Source organism: Megascapheus bottae, chromosome 3 (assembly GCF_031878675.1).
Source record: "Megascapheus bottae isolate mThoBot1 chromosome 3, mThoBot2.hap1, whole genome shotgun sequence".
NCBI lineage: Eukaryota > Metazoa > Chordata > Mammalia > Rodentia > Geomyidae > Megascapheus > Megascapheus bottae.
This window is the reverse complement of record NC_143511.1, coordinates 32,505,019-32,521,764: the sequence shown is the minus strand read 5'-3', so window position 1 is coordinate 32,521,764 and position 16,746 is coordinate 32,505,019. Positions and strand designations below refer to the sequence as shown.

Here is a 16,746-nt window from a genome sequence, read left to right as displayed (position 1 = left end):
GAGAGGGGTCACACAGGCAGCAACAGATCTCCCAGGCCAAGAGAAACCATGCCGCAAGCAGGCCAAGAGACATACCCAGCTGCTTCTGGACAGCTCCTCTGTCCACAGAGCCAAACCCCCACTGCATCAGGGAAGTCAATGCCTGCCAAGTCACCAGCCAGCCACAATACCACAGCTCTCCCTTCTGTGCATTCTCTTCTCCATCCAGTGGCCACATCACAGGCCAGAGATGGTAATCAGCAACAATGCATTTGGCATGCCATGACAATCAACTGGGTATGCCACACAGGACCTGCAACCCATGCTGGGAAAACACCAAGGTGCCATTCTTTCTTCCATCTCCTGTAACAAGTCAGGGTCTTGCTTCCCTGGTGTCTACAGGTGGCGGCGCTGTCTGACCACGTTTATCTGGATCGGGAGGACACTAAAGTTATGACGATCTCACATGACCCAGCCATGCAAAGGCACAGCCTGATGACCCACTAGTCCAGGGCACCACACACACACACCTAGCTCTGCAACAAAACATCAGCAACCCTACACTAGAAGCCACATCCAGCTCTTGGTTCACGTGGGCACCCTTATGACCCCCAATAGCCCTGGAAGATGGTATTTTAAATTTGAGCCCAGAGGCACTTTTCTTTTTGTCAGACCTGGGGCTTGAACTCAGAGGCTGGGCACTGTCCCTGAGCTTCTGTTGCTCATGGATAGCAGTCTATCACTTGAGCCACAGTACGACGTCTGGCCTTTTCTGTTTATGTGGTGCTAAGGAATCAAACCCAGGGCTTCGTGCATGTGAGACAAGGACTCAACCACTAAGCTACCTTCCCAGCCCCAAGTTTCTTTTCTTTTTTTTTTTTTTTTGCCAGTCCTGGGCTTGAGCTCAGGGCCTGAGCACTGTCCTTGGACTTTCTCAAGACTAGAGCTCTACCACTTGAGCCTCAGCACCACTTCTGGCTTTTTTCTATGTATGTGGTACCGACGAATCGAACCCGGGTCTTCATGCGTGCTAGGCAAGCACTTTAACCACTAGGCCAAACTCCCAGCCCCCAAGTTTATTTTCTTACAAAATGAATGCCTGGAGCCCGGGACAGCAGCTCATGCCTGTAATCCTAGCTACTCAGGAGGCTGAGATCTGAGGATTGGGGTTAAAAGCCAGCCCAGGCACTGAAGTCCTTGAGACTCTTATCTTCCAAAAAACTGGACATGGCACTGTGGGTGGTAGCCTTGAGCTGAAGAGCTCAGGGACAGCGCCCAGACCCAGAGTTCAAGCTCCATGACCAACAAAAAGAAAAAAGAAGTGCATGCCTGGGCTAAGGCCATGGCTCGAGTGGCAGAGCACCTGCCAAGCAAGAATGAGTCCTTGAGTTTGAACCCTAGTATCACCACCACAGTGAAGAAGGAAATGGTGAAATGCAGAGGGAAAGATGGGAGATAGGATAAGACCAAAGGGGGCCGGGAGTTTGGCCTAGTGGTAGAGTGCTTGCCTAGCATGCATGGAGACCCGGGTTCAATTCCTCAGTACCCCATACACAGAAAAAGCCGGAAGCGGTGCTGTGGCACAAGTGGTCCAGCTCAGACCCTGAGCCCAAGCCCAGGACTGGCAAAAAAAAAAAGGGGAGGTGGGAAAAGAAAGAAGAGGAATAAAGCCAAGTGTTAGTGGCTATGCAGGAAGCTGAGATCTGAGGATCAGGGCGTGAGAATCTGTCTTTTATCAAAGTAGTTTGCTTCCTTCTGTTAATATTTTTTCTTTCCAATCTTGGGGCTTCAACTTCTGGCTTTTTCTGTGTATATGGTACTGAGGAATCAAACCCAGGGCTTCCGGCATGCTAGGAGAGCACTCTACCACTAGGCCACACTCCTGGCTCCTTTCTATTAAACTTGAAAGATGTTTCTGAAGAGTTCCTGCTTTGGCCAGGTGGCCTTGGCCCTTGTTAATTACATTTTAGTTACATATGTTCCTTTTCCTAAGCACTGTAGTTAGGACATCCTATTAGACTCTCCTTGAATTTTAGTTGCATAGTTAATTAAGCTGAATCCTGCAGCAGACTGGGAACCAGAGCCTCAGCCAATATGAGCCAAGGAGCAGATCCTGATAGGTTAGCAGTAAACTTTACCTTGCCAAGTTCCTTTCAAATTGGGGTCCTTAATCCTCAAGATCTTCAGCTAATTCTAACAGTGGCTCAAAGCCAACCCTGGGAGGAAAGTCCAAAGATTCTTTTGGTAAGAGCCAGAAGTGGAGCTATGGCTCAGATGATGGTAGAGTGCTAGCCTGGAGCAAAAGAAGCTCAGGGATAGAGCCCAGGCCCTGAGTTCAAACTCCAGCACTAGCACACACACAGGAATAAACAGGACAGAAAACACACACACAAACTCCATTTTTCATTCAATGCCCAGGCCCTGAGTTCAAACTCCAGAACACACACACATACACACACACACACACACACACACAGGAATAAACAGGACAGAAAACACACAAACTACATCTTTCATTCAAGGCTCCCACCCCCTCAGACACACCAGTAAAAACCCAGACATAGCTAGTGGCTCACAACTGTAATCCTAGCTACCCAGGAGGCTGAGATCTGAAGCTTTCCACTAGAAGAAATGTCCCAGAGACTCCTAGCACCCTCCAGTGAACCAGCAAAAAGCTAGAAGCAGAGTTGTGGTTCAACCTCATGCTCTCCACCAAACCAGGGCATAAGGACTCCCAGAATAAACACCAGTGGCTGAAGAAACCCCCTGCCTTGCTGCAGTGGTCACACACAGACGTAAGCAGTGAGGGCCACCTTCTCAGGCATCTCCACTCAAATGAAATAGAACCCCTTTTTCCCTAAGACCATCAAGCAATGAATCCATCTAGCAGGCTGCTATAGCACATGGCCTACTACCGTGGGCAGGCACGAGTTAGGATCCTCTGCTGTGGCAAGTGCCAGGCAAAACTAGGGGTAACCACCGCTGGACTGTCACCATCCAGGCACACACTTGTCTCTCAACCCTCCGAGGTTACCTTCACCAACAAAAAAAATGACTGCCGCAGACAATGAAAGTAAGCCTGAGGAAGAAGCCATTTCAAGGCCCACTAAGAGGACTACCAAGAGCTTCGGGTTGCCCCTAGCCTACCGGAGAGCAGTCGCACTCCAGGCCTCTCTAGGCCCACCAGCCACAAACTCTATGTATGGGAAGACGCCTTGAGGAAAGCTTCTGAGGACTGGTGGTGGGGCAAATGGATGGACGTCCTGCCTGCCAATCATTAGTCTTCTGGCACAAGCTCAACCTGGCATCCGCCAATCACAAGCACTCCCGCTTCAAGTGCACCCACTTCCAGCCAAAACGAGCAGCGCGACAAAGTCAGGACGGCCCAGAGATTAACAGGGAAGGAGAGAAGCAGCGACGCAAAGGGAACATGGCGTCTGCTACTTACTGTAGGAGTAGCTGCTCACTTCCGAGGCAAAGGGAGAATGTGCCGACTTGGGCTGGCCTCTGACCTTGAACCCCACCTCCATCTTCCTGGCTTTGGCGGCCCTTTTGTGTTTCCCGTCTCTGGAAGATTTTAAAGACAGGCCCAGTCCTTTGGCCAGTGCCTTCCTGTCCTTGCCCAGCAGGCTGTCATAAGGGCTCAAGAACCTGCTGCAGCCCCCACTGCTCTTTGACTTCCCCCCAGAGGGGTCCGAAAACTTGAAAGGCGACTTCAACTTGTCCTGCTTTGTGAGGGAGAGGGCCTTGTCTAGCTTGCTTGCCAATTGTTCCTGGTCACTGGCCATCTTCTTCTTCTTAATCTTCAGCTGGAGAGGCAAATTGGGTCACAGTTTAAGACATTTGGGGGGGTGGGGAAAGAAAACAAAAAGCAGGATAGAGTCCTGACAGACCTGGTCAAAAACTGCTTTAACTCAACCTTAGTCCTTACATACTCAACACTCAACATCAGGATATCACCAGATTGTTTGGAACTAAGGCACACAACAAATAATACACTTATCAAAATGATTCAGCCCATGACCAAGGCCAGGAACCATTTGTTAAGTAGCTGCCACTGGTCATAACTGCCACAGGCACTGGTTTTCCACAGCCCTGATGATGCCCCCTTCAGAGCTGCCCAATAGCCTGGAGAAGGCAGCTGGATCCAAAGAAGACGGAGAAGACGAATGAAAACCGAGATCAGAGTCTGGCGTGATCTGCTTATCTGTAAACCACCTACAACAGCTGACACAAGAGACTCCACCGTCTAAAACCAGCCTGTCCAACGGAACAGGCAAAAGCTGCCAAGAAAATGCCTGGAGTGTGCCTAGATGCCTGGAGCAGAAAGAATAATTAGAGATTTCACAGATTAAATTCCTGCTTGCACGTCTATCGTCGACTGGAGTCGCTTACTGAAGTGAAATGTGCAGTTTCGGAGCCATCAATGCCCTGCATTTCAACATGTGAAATCTCTATTTGCCAGAATCAGGTAGCATTTCTAAAGGAGGAAAGCGGGGAGGGTGTCGTTTAAACAAAAGCATCCTTCAACACAATTTGGCAGTAAAAAAAGATCTTGATGTACATAAATTGGTGCTGTTTCTCCACCTGGGCCCAGACCCCCCCTCCCCCTCAATGTGGGCATCCCCCTCTAGTAACCAAATCAACCAAAACAGCCTCTTTACATGTTTGTTTGTTTTAATGAGGAAAGTCGACAAGGAACATCAGCATTTAGAGACCAGGACCTTTACTGGATGGTTTCAGTACTCTGCAGAATCAGAAAAATCAACGAGTTGGCTCTCACCCATTACCCCTGGTAACTTCACCAAAGAAATTACAAAGGCAAAGGCATCAAGCCCTTGTTTCTTACAACTACGGAATGGAGAAGCTACTCATTAAACAATTACACTGTTAAACAACAGAGTAATTGCACTAGTTGGGTAAGAACTTACAATCTTCCTGTTTGACTCAAAGGAGAGGGTCATAAAGCACATAAATAGATGTAGCCTTTATAGTTCCATCGCTACCACTAAGGCTGCTCCTTTGATAGATACCTGATCTCAGAGCCTTCTCCCTCCAACTAGAGCAGCAGCCATTCTCCCAGTGTCTGTTAGCAGCAAGGGTCCCCAGAGGGAACAGGAACTCTCACAAATACCAACTCCATCCCTCCACCCCTGGACTGCAGTGTAGACAGAAGACTGGGTTACTGACCTGACTTAGAAAGTCAGAGGAGGCTTCATGTTCTTCCCAGCTCTGGTTCCTCCCCCTGGCTTTCCCCATCACCATGAGGACATCTTGCTCCTCCTCAGACCCCTTGTGCCTCTTCCTTATCCCTGCTCCCAGCTCGTAGTCATCTGCGGTCAGCAGGGATTTGCTCAACCTGAAACCCAAGCATACCATTTGGTCAGCTCACCAGCCAGGCCACCCTCAGGCTCTGGGAAGGGGGGGGAGAGGCCCGCCCCTTGTGAGACCCTGAGATGTACACTCTGGAATAGGGAAGGGCAGGGATAGATGCGAGGGTGACCAGTTCTTGTAAAGCTACAGTGCTGGAAGGCTGGAATATTTTTGAATGAGGCAGAATGAGGGTTTAATGTGAAAGGAGGAGGGGGAAAATAAAACAACTTTCAAGTTAGCATCTTCTGCTGGCCTCTCACGCATTCATTTACACACACGTACACACACACACACACTTAAACAGATACTACTTCACCATAATATGTCAAGAACAAGAATCATAAATGCCAAGGAAATTCAGCAGGATGGGAGAAGGAATTAAGATGGAGCTGATTTGAGCTGGGTACTGGTGGCTCATGCTTGCAATTCTAACTATTCAGGAAGCTGAGATCTGAGGATCTTAAAAGCACAGGCAAACAAAACCATGAACTCGTAACTCTAACCAGCAAAAAGCCAGAAGCAGAGCTGTGACTTAAATGGTAGAAAGCCAGGCTTGTGCCATTACCTCCACTCCTCCCTCACCCCCCAAAAAAGCTCAGTAAGAGTTCAAGTCCCATAGTGGCATGCACACACTAAGCCAACTCCCCGCCCACCGTGACTGATGTGCCCATCCCTGTTCTTCACTAAGTCCTGAGGCAGCCCTGAGGCTGTTTGTCTACCCATCCTTGGGGCCCTCACTGCAGATGCTTCAGCTCTTTCCTCCACGCCCTCTGATGGCACCCAGGGAAGAAGACCGAAGCCACTTGGGATGGAACTCCAGCCCTAGAGAGCAAGCTGGCACTGAAGATCCCGTGGTTCTCACAGCGCCCCTACAGCCCATGGGACCTTGTGCCTCGTGGCTGGAGGAAACAGCCCTGGATGGACTTGTCCAGCATAGGGAACTAAGTGACTGCACAAAGGGGCGTGATCCATCTCCAGCAGGACCGGCAGCTCACTGCCCCCCTGGCAGGGAGGAGAGCACAGAAAGGAGCCAAAAGCAGTCCCTGGCCTGGGCATATCACAGGGTATTCCCAGCTCTGCTCCACTAAATCGCTCACTCACTCGCTCGCTCGCTCGCTCGCCCGCTCACCCTTCCTCCTGCCCCAGGTGGCAGACTGGGCTCCCTGGGAGCTATTGGCCCAAGAGTCAGAGCCTTGGGGACTTGAGATCTCCTCGTGCCCACAAGAAGGCACCCTAGGGAGCCCTGTTCCTCCCCTCTGAGCTCAGTGCCAGTCCCCGACCCTCCGAGGGGCCAGCCTTACTTTCCGCTACTGCTGTGGCTCCTCCCTCTCTTGCAGGGGGGTGACAGGGCGCTCGGGGTGTGGGTCCGTTTCCGTGGCCTGCCAGGACCTCTGCGTGCCAGGCTCCTATGGGAATCCTCGTGCCTGTCCCTTAAAAAGAATCACAGGCTGGGCCTTGAGTGTGGAGCGGGTGGGGCGCGGAGGGCACACAAGCTGCACACATACCATTCACTCAGGCCCACACACACCTGACGGCTGCCGAAGCCGACCTAGCAACCCCAAGGCCCCGCCTGACTGCCTGCTGCCTCTGCCCAACAGCCGGGCTGCACTGACCCTGAGTCCCGACGTCGCTGCAGCTTCACCAATTCCCGCTGCTTCTCTTTGTATTGACGCTGGACCTCGGCCAGCCGCATTCGGAAGTCCAGCTCCAGGGCGTCCATGTCCTCCAGGGAGGACTTCATGGCATACATCTGGGCAACATCAGGGAGGAAAGGAGAAGCATGAAGACACATGGAGATGGTTGCAAAGCCAAAGTTAGAATCCGACTGTTTCCTCTAATAACTACAGATCCCACCTTCAACCTCCTTCCCCAAATACTAAATTGGCAAAGCACTGCCAGCACCAAATCAGGTGACGAAGAGGAAAACAGAAGTTGTTATTTGCAGCCAGGTGTGGTGTCTCATGCCTGTAATCCTAGCTACTCAGGAGGCTGAGATCTGAGGATGATAGTTCAAAGCCAGTGTGGGCACTAAAGTCCATGAAACTCTTATCTCCAATTAACCAGCCAAAAACTGGAAGTGGCGTTGTGGCTCAAGGGGTAGGGCGGTAGCTCCTATCCTCTACCCTTGAGGCAAAGAGCTCAGGGACAACACCCAGGCCCAGAGCTCAAGTCCCATGACAGACCAAAAAATAAATAAATAAATAAATAAATAAATAAATAAAAGCTATTTGCATTCAGGGGCTCACAGTGAGCCCCTGAATACCTGCTCGAAGTCCAATGCTCAGCATAAGGCAGACTCAGACCTGGCTCCTAAACCGCTCCTTCCCAATCCATCAAACCTTACCTGGCCAATAACTAAGGCTCAGAGAAGCAAAGCAACTTTGCCCAGGACCACACAGCCCATCAGTGAAGTAAACTAGACTCAGGTCTAGATTCTGACCTCAAGCAAGATGGTTCCCATCTCTCAATGCCCAGACTACCAAGACTGCCACCCCAGCTCACCCGCTCCTCTTTCCTCTGCATCCAGCTGTACTTCTTGTTCGGGTTCAGCTCCCGCGGAAGCCGCAGGTTCTTGAGTGGGTCCACGAAGGGGCTGTCCAACACCTCCCTCAGCATGTGGCTGCTGGCAGCCAGGAGACTCTCCAAGGAGGGCCGCACAGGAAGGCCCAGCTCCGCGCCTGCAGAGGAGAGGCCATGAGCCAGTGCAGGCGGGGGCCCTGGGCCCAGTCCAGTGATTTCAGGCAGGCATGACAGCCACACTGACCCCAGGACATAGCTGTCTTAGCCACCTGGACTAAGGCTGAAATTCAGGACACAGTCCACAGGAAACTAGAAATTTCAGAAGTCACCAAAGGCTGACAGGCTCTTCCCAAGACTGTGGCTGGCTCCCATGAACTGTATTTCTTTTCTTTTCTTTCTTTTTTTTTGGGGGGGGAGTGGAATGAGAGGAAGGATCAGTCCTGGGACTTGAACTCAGGGCCTGGGTGCTATCCCTGAGCATTTTTGCTCAAAGATAGTGCTCTTTCACTTGAGCCACAGAACCACTTCTGGCCTTTGGGTGGTTAATTAGAACACTCTCACAGAATCTCCTATCCTGGCCTGATTTTTTTTTTTTATTTTTTTGCTAATCCTTGGGCTTATACTTGAGCATTGTTTTTGGACTTTCTCAAGACTAGTGCTCTACCACTTGAGCTAATGCACCACTTCTGGCTTTTTCTACGTATGTAGCATGGAGGAATCAAACCCATGTCTTTGTACATGCTAGGCAAGCGCTCTACCACTAGGCCAAATTCCTGGCCCAGGCCTAATGTTCTTCTTTGGCCTTTTTAATCAAGACTGATGCTCTACCACTTAAGCCACAATTCTTTTCCCAGCTCTTTTGCTGGTTCATTGGAGATGAGTTAGATTTGTCTACAAGGCTAGCTTCAAACAAGATTCAGCTTCCTGAGTGGTTAGGGTTACAGGCATGAGCCACGGTGTCTCAGTGTCTGACTTTCAATCTCTTTTTTCCTCACTTCAGGGTCAGGAGTGTGGCCTAGTAGTAAAATGTTTGCCAAGCATGCATGAAGCCCTAGGTTCGATTCCTTGGTACCACATACACAGAAAAAAGCTGTGGGGAGCAGGGAAGGGGGGGAAGCATGAGAAGGGATATCAATGTTCAAGAAGTAATGCACCCACTACTTGATGAATGTAACTGTAACCCCTCTTCACATTACCCCGACAATAAAACACAACTTATAAAAAGAAGAAGAAAAAAGCTGGAAGTGGAGTTCTGCTGGCAGTGGAGTGTGGCTCGAGTGGCAGAGTACTAGCCTTTAGCAGCAGCAGCAGCAGCAGCCACCGCCCCAGGACAGTACCCAGGCCCTGAGTTGAAGCCCGAGGACAGGCAAAAAAAGGGGGGGGGATCTCATTTTTTCTCCTCCTGTGAGAGAATTTGAACTCAGGACCTCATGGTCATTTGGATGGCCTACTCAACCCATGTGCTACCACTTGAGTCACCTCTGACAAAACGCCCACCTCAGAAGGTTAAAAATAGGAAAATAGGGCCAGGAGTTTGGCCTAGTGGTAGAGTGCTTGCCTAGCAAGCATGAAGACCCGGGTTCGATTCCTTGGTATCACATACATAGAAAAAAAAGATGGAAATGGTGCTGTGGTTCAAATGGTAGAGCAATAGCCTTGAGAAAGCCCAAGAACAGCGCTCAGGCCCTGAGTTCAAGCCCCAGGACTGGAAAAAAAAATATTGGCAATTTTCATTCTTTTTTTGTGGGTCTTGGGACTTGAACTCTGCCTTGGCGCTGTCCCTAGGCTCTTCAGCTCAAGACTACTGCCCTACCCCTGGGTCTGGGCATTGTCTCTGAGCTCTTCAGCTGAAGGCTAGTGCCCTACCCTAGAGCCAAGCCCACTTCTGGTTTTCTAGAGGTTAATTGGAGATAAGAGTCACAGATCCTTCTGTGCCCGGGCTGGCTATGAATCTTGATCCTCAGATCTTAGCTTCCTGTGTAGCTAGGATTACAGGAGTGAGCCCCTGCACCTGGCCATTGGCAATTTTCTATGGCCAAACCTAACAGCAGGAGATTTGCTGTTGGTTTTGTTGCTGCGGTGGTACTAGGGTTCAAGCTCAGAACCCAGCACTGTGAGGCATGTGCTTTTGTTCTTGAGCTGTGGTCACTGCTTGCCTTAGTTCATTCTAGAAAGGCCGGCCTCAGACCAACATCCTCTTATTCTATCTACACTTCCCAGGTAGCTGGGGTAGCAGGTGCAGGCCCAGCCCATCAAGATGGGAATCTTGCTCACATTTTTCCTGAGCTGTCCTTGAACCACATACAGGATCAGAAAGTTAAATGAAATGACATGAGCATTTTTTTTTGTTTTCCCCACACAATAAAGAAAAAAATGGTCACATCACCCATCAGCTATCTAAGGTCCCGAAGATGGACTTGAAGAGTTAGTCAGGATGTGAATCCTAGGGCTTCTCAGAGAACAATGTGCAATATCTGCCTTCCACCACTAGGTGTCAGCAGCACTCCCTCAAACTGTGACAAACAGCCAGACACTGGTGATTCACTCCTGTAATCCTAGCTACTAAGCAAGGAGGCTGAGATCTAAGGATCTCAGTTCAAAACCAGCCCAGAACGCAAGTTTGGCTTAATGGTAGAGTGCTTGCCTAGCATGCATGAAGACCAGGGTTCAACTCCTCAGTACCCCATACGTAGAAGAAGCCAGAAATGGTGCTATGGCTCAAATGGTAGAGCTGTACAGCCTTGAAAAATCCAAAGGACAGTGCTCAGGCCCTGAGTTTAAGCCCTAGGGTTGAGGGGGGGGGAGGGAACGACACCCCAGAAAGCCAGTAGAGGTGTGGCCCAACTGGTTGAGGGACAACCTTGAGTGGAAAAAGCTAAGCAAGAGTGAGATCTCCAGAGCTCACAGTCACGGCTAACAGTTTCATCTGGAAGTAAAGTCACCCCTTTGGTTTTACTTATATAGATCCTTAGGGAAACTGAGGCCACAGGAACCAACTCTACCAGCTTAAAGCCAGCCAGCCCACCCTGAGGGGCTAGGCTAGGTGTTTGATCCACTGCTCACCTGTCACCTCTTTCCTGTAAAAACCCAGCTTTGCTGAGACCCACAACAGAGGTACCCAGAGCAGCCTCCAGCCAGCACAGCTCACTGTGCCCCCAATCTACTAAGTTAGAACCTGACCCACCACCTGAGAATGCGGTCTGAGAATTCGAGACAGGGTCTCTCCAGATCACGAGGCTACTAAGCATTCTCAAGAGAAGAACCATGGACATGAGAAAACAATGGCATCTGAGCACCTACGTGGCCATGGGCGGGGAGGGAAGGAGCACCCTGGAACGGAGTCTCGCTCTGGACAAGCACCACTGCACCAACACCCTGGCTTGGAACTTGTACCCAGAACCTGCAGATGTGGAAGCTTCTAGTTTCACTGGGCGTTGTAGCACAAGCCTAAAATCCCAGCTACTCAGGAGGCAAAGGTAGGAGGATCTTGGCTCAAAGTCAGGCCAGGGGGAAATTAAGAAACCCTATCTGAAAAATAAAACCAAAAAGGCTGGGGACACGGTTCAAGTGAAAGAGCACCTGCTCGTCCAGCATGAACGGAACCTGAGTTCAATCTCCAACATCACAACGGGAGGGGAAAGGGGGACATCCCCTCCCCCAAAGAGACCAGGGTGGTCCTGGGAGGTCTGGACCCCCTGCATGCCTGCAGCATCCACCACCCCAGTGTCCTTTGCTCCTAGCTGTTGGGACCTGATGTATTTTCATTTTCTTGCTGAAGAAGAAAAGTGAACATTGAATTTTTGTATTCAATTGAAATTAGGTCTCACCATGTAGCCCAGGCTGAATTCAAACTCAGTCCTCCTGCCTCAGACGCCCAAGCTCAGGCAGGGATTACGGTGTGGGCCACCATGCCGGCCTTTGTTCTTTCTGAGCAGCATCCTCCTCCCCCTACATCCCAGAAAGTGACACCCCAAAACAAAGGCTTGACATGGGACCAACGACGGTGGCTAGCTTTGAGCAAAATTCAAGGACAGCACCCAGGCCCTGAGGTACACACACACACACACAAGGGGCTGGACCAGTCCAGCCAGACACAACTCCCCAGAGGCTGGGAACTACTACAGCAAAAAGCTTCAAGCTCCAGGTGTCTCCTAAGGGGAGGGGCTCAGCACCAGAACCAGAGCTGCCTCTTTCATGAGTCTGCTGAATGGCTGCCCACAGGCCTGGGAGGAATCACCAGAGCCCTCCCTGCCTGCCCCAGGGGAGCAGTGAGTCTGCCTGCCAACCCAGAATGAGGCCGGAGAGGAAAGTGGAACAGGGAGAGGGAGGGAAAGGAGTAAATCTTAATGGGTTGGGTGGAGCACCTGGATCCAGTCACACCTGACACAACCTCACAACCATTCAATGTTGATTCCATGAGCCAATCAATTCTTATTATACAAAGTCTCTTCCAATGCAAAGGGTTCTTCTCTTAGAAGACACATCATTGGTGGAATGAGGCAAGATTTCACCCCAGGAGCCCAGGGACTGGGTTCTCCACAATGCGATGTGTTTAACATTAGGAAACAGGGCACTTTCACGAGATGGTACCTTCTCGTATACTACAGTAAACTTTTTAAAGACTGAGTAGGAATAAACTATGGTCTGTGAGGGTCTACAAGGTAATTTGTGTGCATGTGTGCATGGCAGTACGGGGTCTTAAACTCAGGGCCTCAACCTTGCTTGTTCAAGTGTGGTATTCCTATCTCCGGCTTTTTGGTGGTTAACTGGAGACAAGACCTTCATGGAGGGCCAGGAATGTGGCCTAGTGGCAGAGTGCTTGCCTAGCATGCACAAGACCCTAGGTTTGATTCCTCAATACCACATATGCAGAAAAAGCCAGAAATGGCGCTGTGGCTCAAGTGGCAGAATACTAGCCTTGAGCAAAAAAGTGTCCAAGGACAGTGCCCAGGCCCTGAGTGTAAGCCTCAGGACTGGCACAAAAAAAAATAATAAATTAAAAATAGGAGAGCCTCATGGACTTTCCTGCCTAGGACAGCTTCGAACCCTGATCCTCAGATCTCCACCTCCTTGAGTAGGTAGGATTACACTGTGAGCCACTGGTGCCCAACTTGGTTTTTGTTGTACCGGAGGGTTTGAACTCAAGGCCTTGCACTAGCTAGGCAGGGGTTCCAACACTTGATTCATGCCTCCAGTACTTAGGGCTTTAGTAACTTTTCACATAGTCTGGTGATTTTGTCTGGGACCAGTCTTGGACTGCGATCCTCCTATCTCTGCCTCTCATACAGTTGGGAATCACAGCTGTGCAGCATCCTGCCAGGCTTATTTGTGGAGAAGGGGGAATGTGTCACTAATCTTCTGCTTGGCTGACTGTGTACCACAATCCTCTCTACTGTCCACGTAGCTAGGATTATAAGCATGGGTCATCAGAACCAGTTTGAAGGTGAAGAACAAATACATTTTTTTAAAACCTTCCTAACATGCTTCAAAAAAGCACCAAGGACCCCCTCCCCCCCAATCCAGCACTGACCTCCGGCCTCCTGGCTCCTCCTCTCCAGCTCCAGCTCTGCAATCTCGCTCAGCAGCGTGATGCCTTGCAGGAAGCTCTGCTCCAAGGCCAGGTTCTGAGTGGTGTCCAGCTTCTCCACAGCCTGGACTCCACTGGCCAGGGAGGGCAGAGGCCTGGCCTGGGGCAGCTCAGCGGCTGCTGCCAGGGCATTCATGCCGGCCAGGGGGTCCTCATGGCCTGAGCTAGTTTCCTCAAGGTAGCAGGGCCGGCCAGGCCCGGGGACAGCCTCCGGGGCCTCCAGATCTGAACACTGCTCCTCTCCGACAGGCAGCTCCAGGCTGGGCTGAGACTGACTAAGAGCCAGCTGTGCCAGGCTTTCCTCAGGCCCAGCCTCCCCAACAGAGCCGTCGGCAGGCACGTCCAGAGGTACCTCCACTGGCTCTTCCTTTGTCTCCACTAGGGGCTCGGGGCTCAGTGTCCCCAGCTCCAGGGCTTCTGTCCGGTCCTGCATCTCCACCGTCCGGTCCTGCATCTCCACCTGGGCTTCCACTCCATCCACGAGCTCCGGGTCCTCGGCCGGCTCTGGGGCCGTCCTCAACACCTGGACCTCCAACAAGCTGCTTCGGCAGCCGCCTGCAGGACTGATAGCCGCCATGCTGTCGGGGATGGGCAGGGCCAGCGGCGATGTCATGGGAGGCAGCTCTGGGGGCCCCTGGTCCTCATCCTCCACCTCGGCCTTCACTTCGCACGGGGCCAGTGGTGGTTCCTCGTGGCCCTCGGCCAGCGGCTCAGGGATCTTGGGGGACAGGCGGATGGGTTTGTCCTCAGGTGATAATGCCAGGTGCTCAGGGCCATCGGCGGGCAGCGGCACGTCGGGGGCCAGGCCGTCCGCGTCGGCGGCTGCAGTGGGCTGTAGCAGGAAGGGGTGCGGCCGCCCATAGTGCGGTGGCAGGGCCTGGAATGGGTATCTGGGCGGGATTTCTACCAAGGAGACAGGAAGTCAGCAGGAGGGTCCCCCCCCACACACACACAGAGCTCAGCCAGCCCCTCTGTACCCACCAGCACCCACCACTCTCGAGCCAGCCCTGCAATGTAGCTGCCCCTCAATGCCCAAGCTACCTTCCTGGGCCCCAGGGAATGGTGGGAACCTCAGCGTGCCCCCCAGTACTCAGTAGCAGGCCACACAGGAGCACACAGATCCCAATACATCCAGGAGAACCTCTGCACACAACCCCGCCCTCCCCTCCAAAGCAAAACTTAGTAATGCAGCTGGGTGCAGTGGGACACAGCCATAATCCCAGCTGAGACAGGAGGATCACAGACCAACGTCAACCCCAGCAAAAGAAAAAGAGAGGCTCTAACTTAGAAAAATAACTAAAGCAAACAGGAGCTTGGGCTGTGGCTCAAATGGCTCCGAGTTCAAACTCCAGGACTGCCCAAAACAACTGCATACAAACATGGTCACCTTGACCTACTCCACAATCTCTCTGGTTCAGTTTCCCTGGGAAGACAACTGTGTGCACAGACTGAAGCTGCCGAAAGCCTAGCTCAAAGCTGGGCACGTCAGGGGGGCTGACTAAGGAAAGTTGACTGCAGAAAACCAACCAGGGGCAAGACAGTAACAGGGGCTAGGCATGTGCTAGAGCACTACTACACTGGCTTGGCCCTTTCTGGGCCAAGCCACCTAGTCCGAACTCACAGCATTAGAACTGCACTAGCCCAAGTTCACACCCAAGTGCCCAGAGAGACTGTACACACACAGTCGCTCCAGAGTCGACTCTGTGTACAATACTTGCTCCACAGAGACAGAAGACACAAATGAATGCAGACAGAGGCTGTGATCCCAGCTATATGGGAGGCAGAGACTGATCAAGAAAATGCTAGTTCCAGGCCAGCCCAGGAGAATATATTGAGCCCTCATCCCAAATAACAGGCTGGGCAAAGTAGCACCTATCTATCATTCCAGCTACCTCAGAGAGAACAAGAGGTAAGACAATCACAGTCCAAGACTGGACTCAAACTCAAGCAAAAAGAGGTAAGACCCTATCTGAAACATACCTAAAAGCAAAAAGGGCTGGAGGTGCGGCACAAGTTGTAAATCACCTGCCTAGCCAAGGGTGAGGCACTGAGTTCAAACCCCAGTACTGTTAAAAAAAATAAACTGGGGGGGGGGGCAGGAGTTTAGCCTAGTGGTAGAGTGCTTTGCCTAGCACACACAAGGACCCGGGTTCAATTCCTCAGTACCACATACATAGAAAAAAGCCAAAAATGGTGCTATGGCTCAAGTGGTAGAGCTCTAGCCTTGAGAAAGCCGAAGGACAGTGCCCAGGCCATGAGTTCAAGGCCCAGGACTGGCAAAAAATAAAATAAAAATAAACTAGGTAATAAAAACAGGCCAAACCAACGAACACAGGGGTTCAGCATCCCACATCCAAACACTCACCCGAGAATAAGCTCTGAAAGGGGCTGGGCGCTTCCTTCTCCAGTTCCAGATCTTTCTTCTCCACAACGTTCTCAGGGGCCTCCTCCTTGCGGGGCAGGCCGGCGTTGGGTGGCGGGGAGGCGGGTGGGGGGCTGCTGGGGTGGGAGCTGGGCGTGGCGGGGTAGGCATAGGGGGGAGGCTTGGAGACCACGTCCTCTAGCTTCTGGATGACCTTGGCCTTCAGCGCGGCCACAGAGGAGATGTGGGGTGAGGGTGGGGGGCTCACAGCCTTGCCATAGGTCCCCGTGGACCCAGCACCCAGGCCGGGTGGCTTGCGGGGCAGCAGCCCGGAGCCTGAGGCCGCTAGGCCGGCCTTGGCCGAGGCCTCCAGACTCCGCTTGGCCACCTTCTCCTCCATGTCAGCGCGGTGCTCCTGGGTCTTCAGCCGCTCCTGCTGGTGTGGGGGCAGGTCAGCGCCACAGGGACAGTCAGGGCCCTCCTTGGCCTGACACCCACATCCCAACACATTCCCGGCTGCTTGCGCGTCACAAAACAGGGTTCCATGGAACTCCGAGGCAGGGGCGGGGGCGGGGAGAGCCCATGAGGGCTGAGGCCTGAAGTCCCTGCACATGGCAGTCCTGCCAGGGTGCCAGGCAGAGCTGGAGGCCAGTATGATTGTCTGTGCCAGGGCAGTGCTCATAAGGAGCACTCACTGCCCTCAAGTTTTAGGGCATGACTGCCACAGCATCTCACACAGGGGACCCCACAAGGTGACAAAATAAAACAGAGGGAGAAGGAAAGAGCAGGCTCCCTTAGACCAGATGGTTACAAGGGCCACACAAAAAGCCAGCACACAATCAAAGGCTCCATGTTGGGCACAGTGGCTCACACCTGTAATCCCAGCTGCGCAGGAAGCAGAGAGCAGGAAGATCATGGTTTGGGG

At 52.0% G+C, this 16,746-nt stretch overlaps 1 protein-coding gene across 2 annotated transcripts in view; it reads right to left on the bottom strand.

Annotated features, from left to right (window-relative positions):
- Tnrc18 (trinucleotide repeat containing 18) overlaps positions 1-16,746 on the bottom strand; it is a 76,916-nt gene that overhangs the window by 27,104 nt on the left and 33,066 nt on the right. Inside the window, exons 10-16 of one of the 2 annotated variants that reach the window (XM_090329819.1) lie at positions 15,825-16,257; positions 13,403-14,362; positions 7,855-8,030; positions 6,966-7,102; positions 6,654-6,782; positions 5,170-5,338; positions 3,428-3,788 (exon numbers count right to left, since the gene is read on the bottom strand). In XM_090329819.1, coding sequence (XP_090185945.1) covers positions 3,428-3,788; positions 5,170-5,338; positions 6,654-6,782; positions 6,966-7,102; positions 7,855-8,030; positions 13,403-14,362; positions 15,825-16,257 — 2,365 coding nt within the window. The remainder of the gene's footprint in view (positions 1-3,427; positions 3,789-5,169; positions 5,339-6,653; positions 6,783-6,965; positions 7,103-7,854; positions 8,031-13,402; positions 14,363-15,824; positions 16,258-16,746) is intronic. The other variant, XM_090329818.1, reaches the window with a different exon arrangement.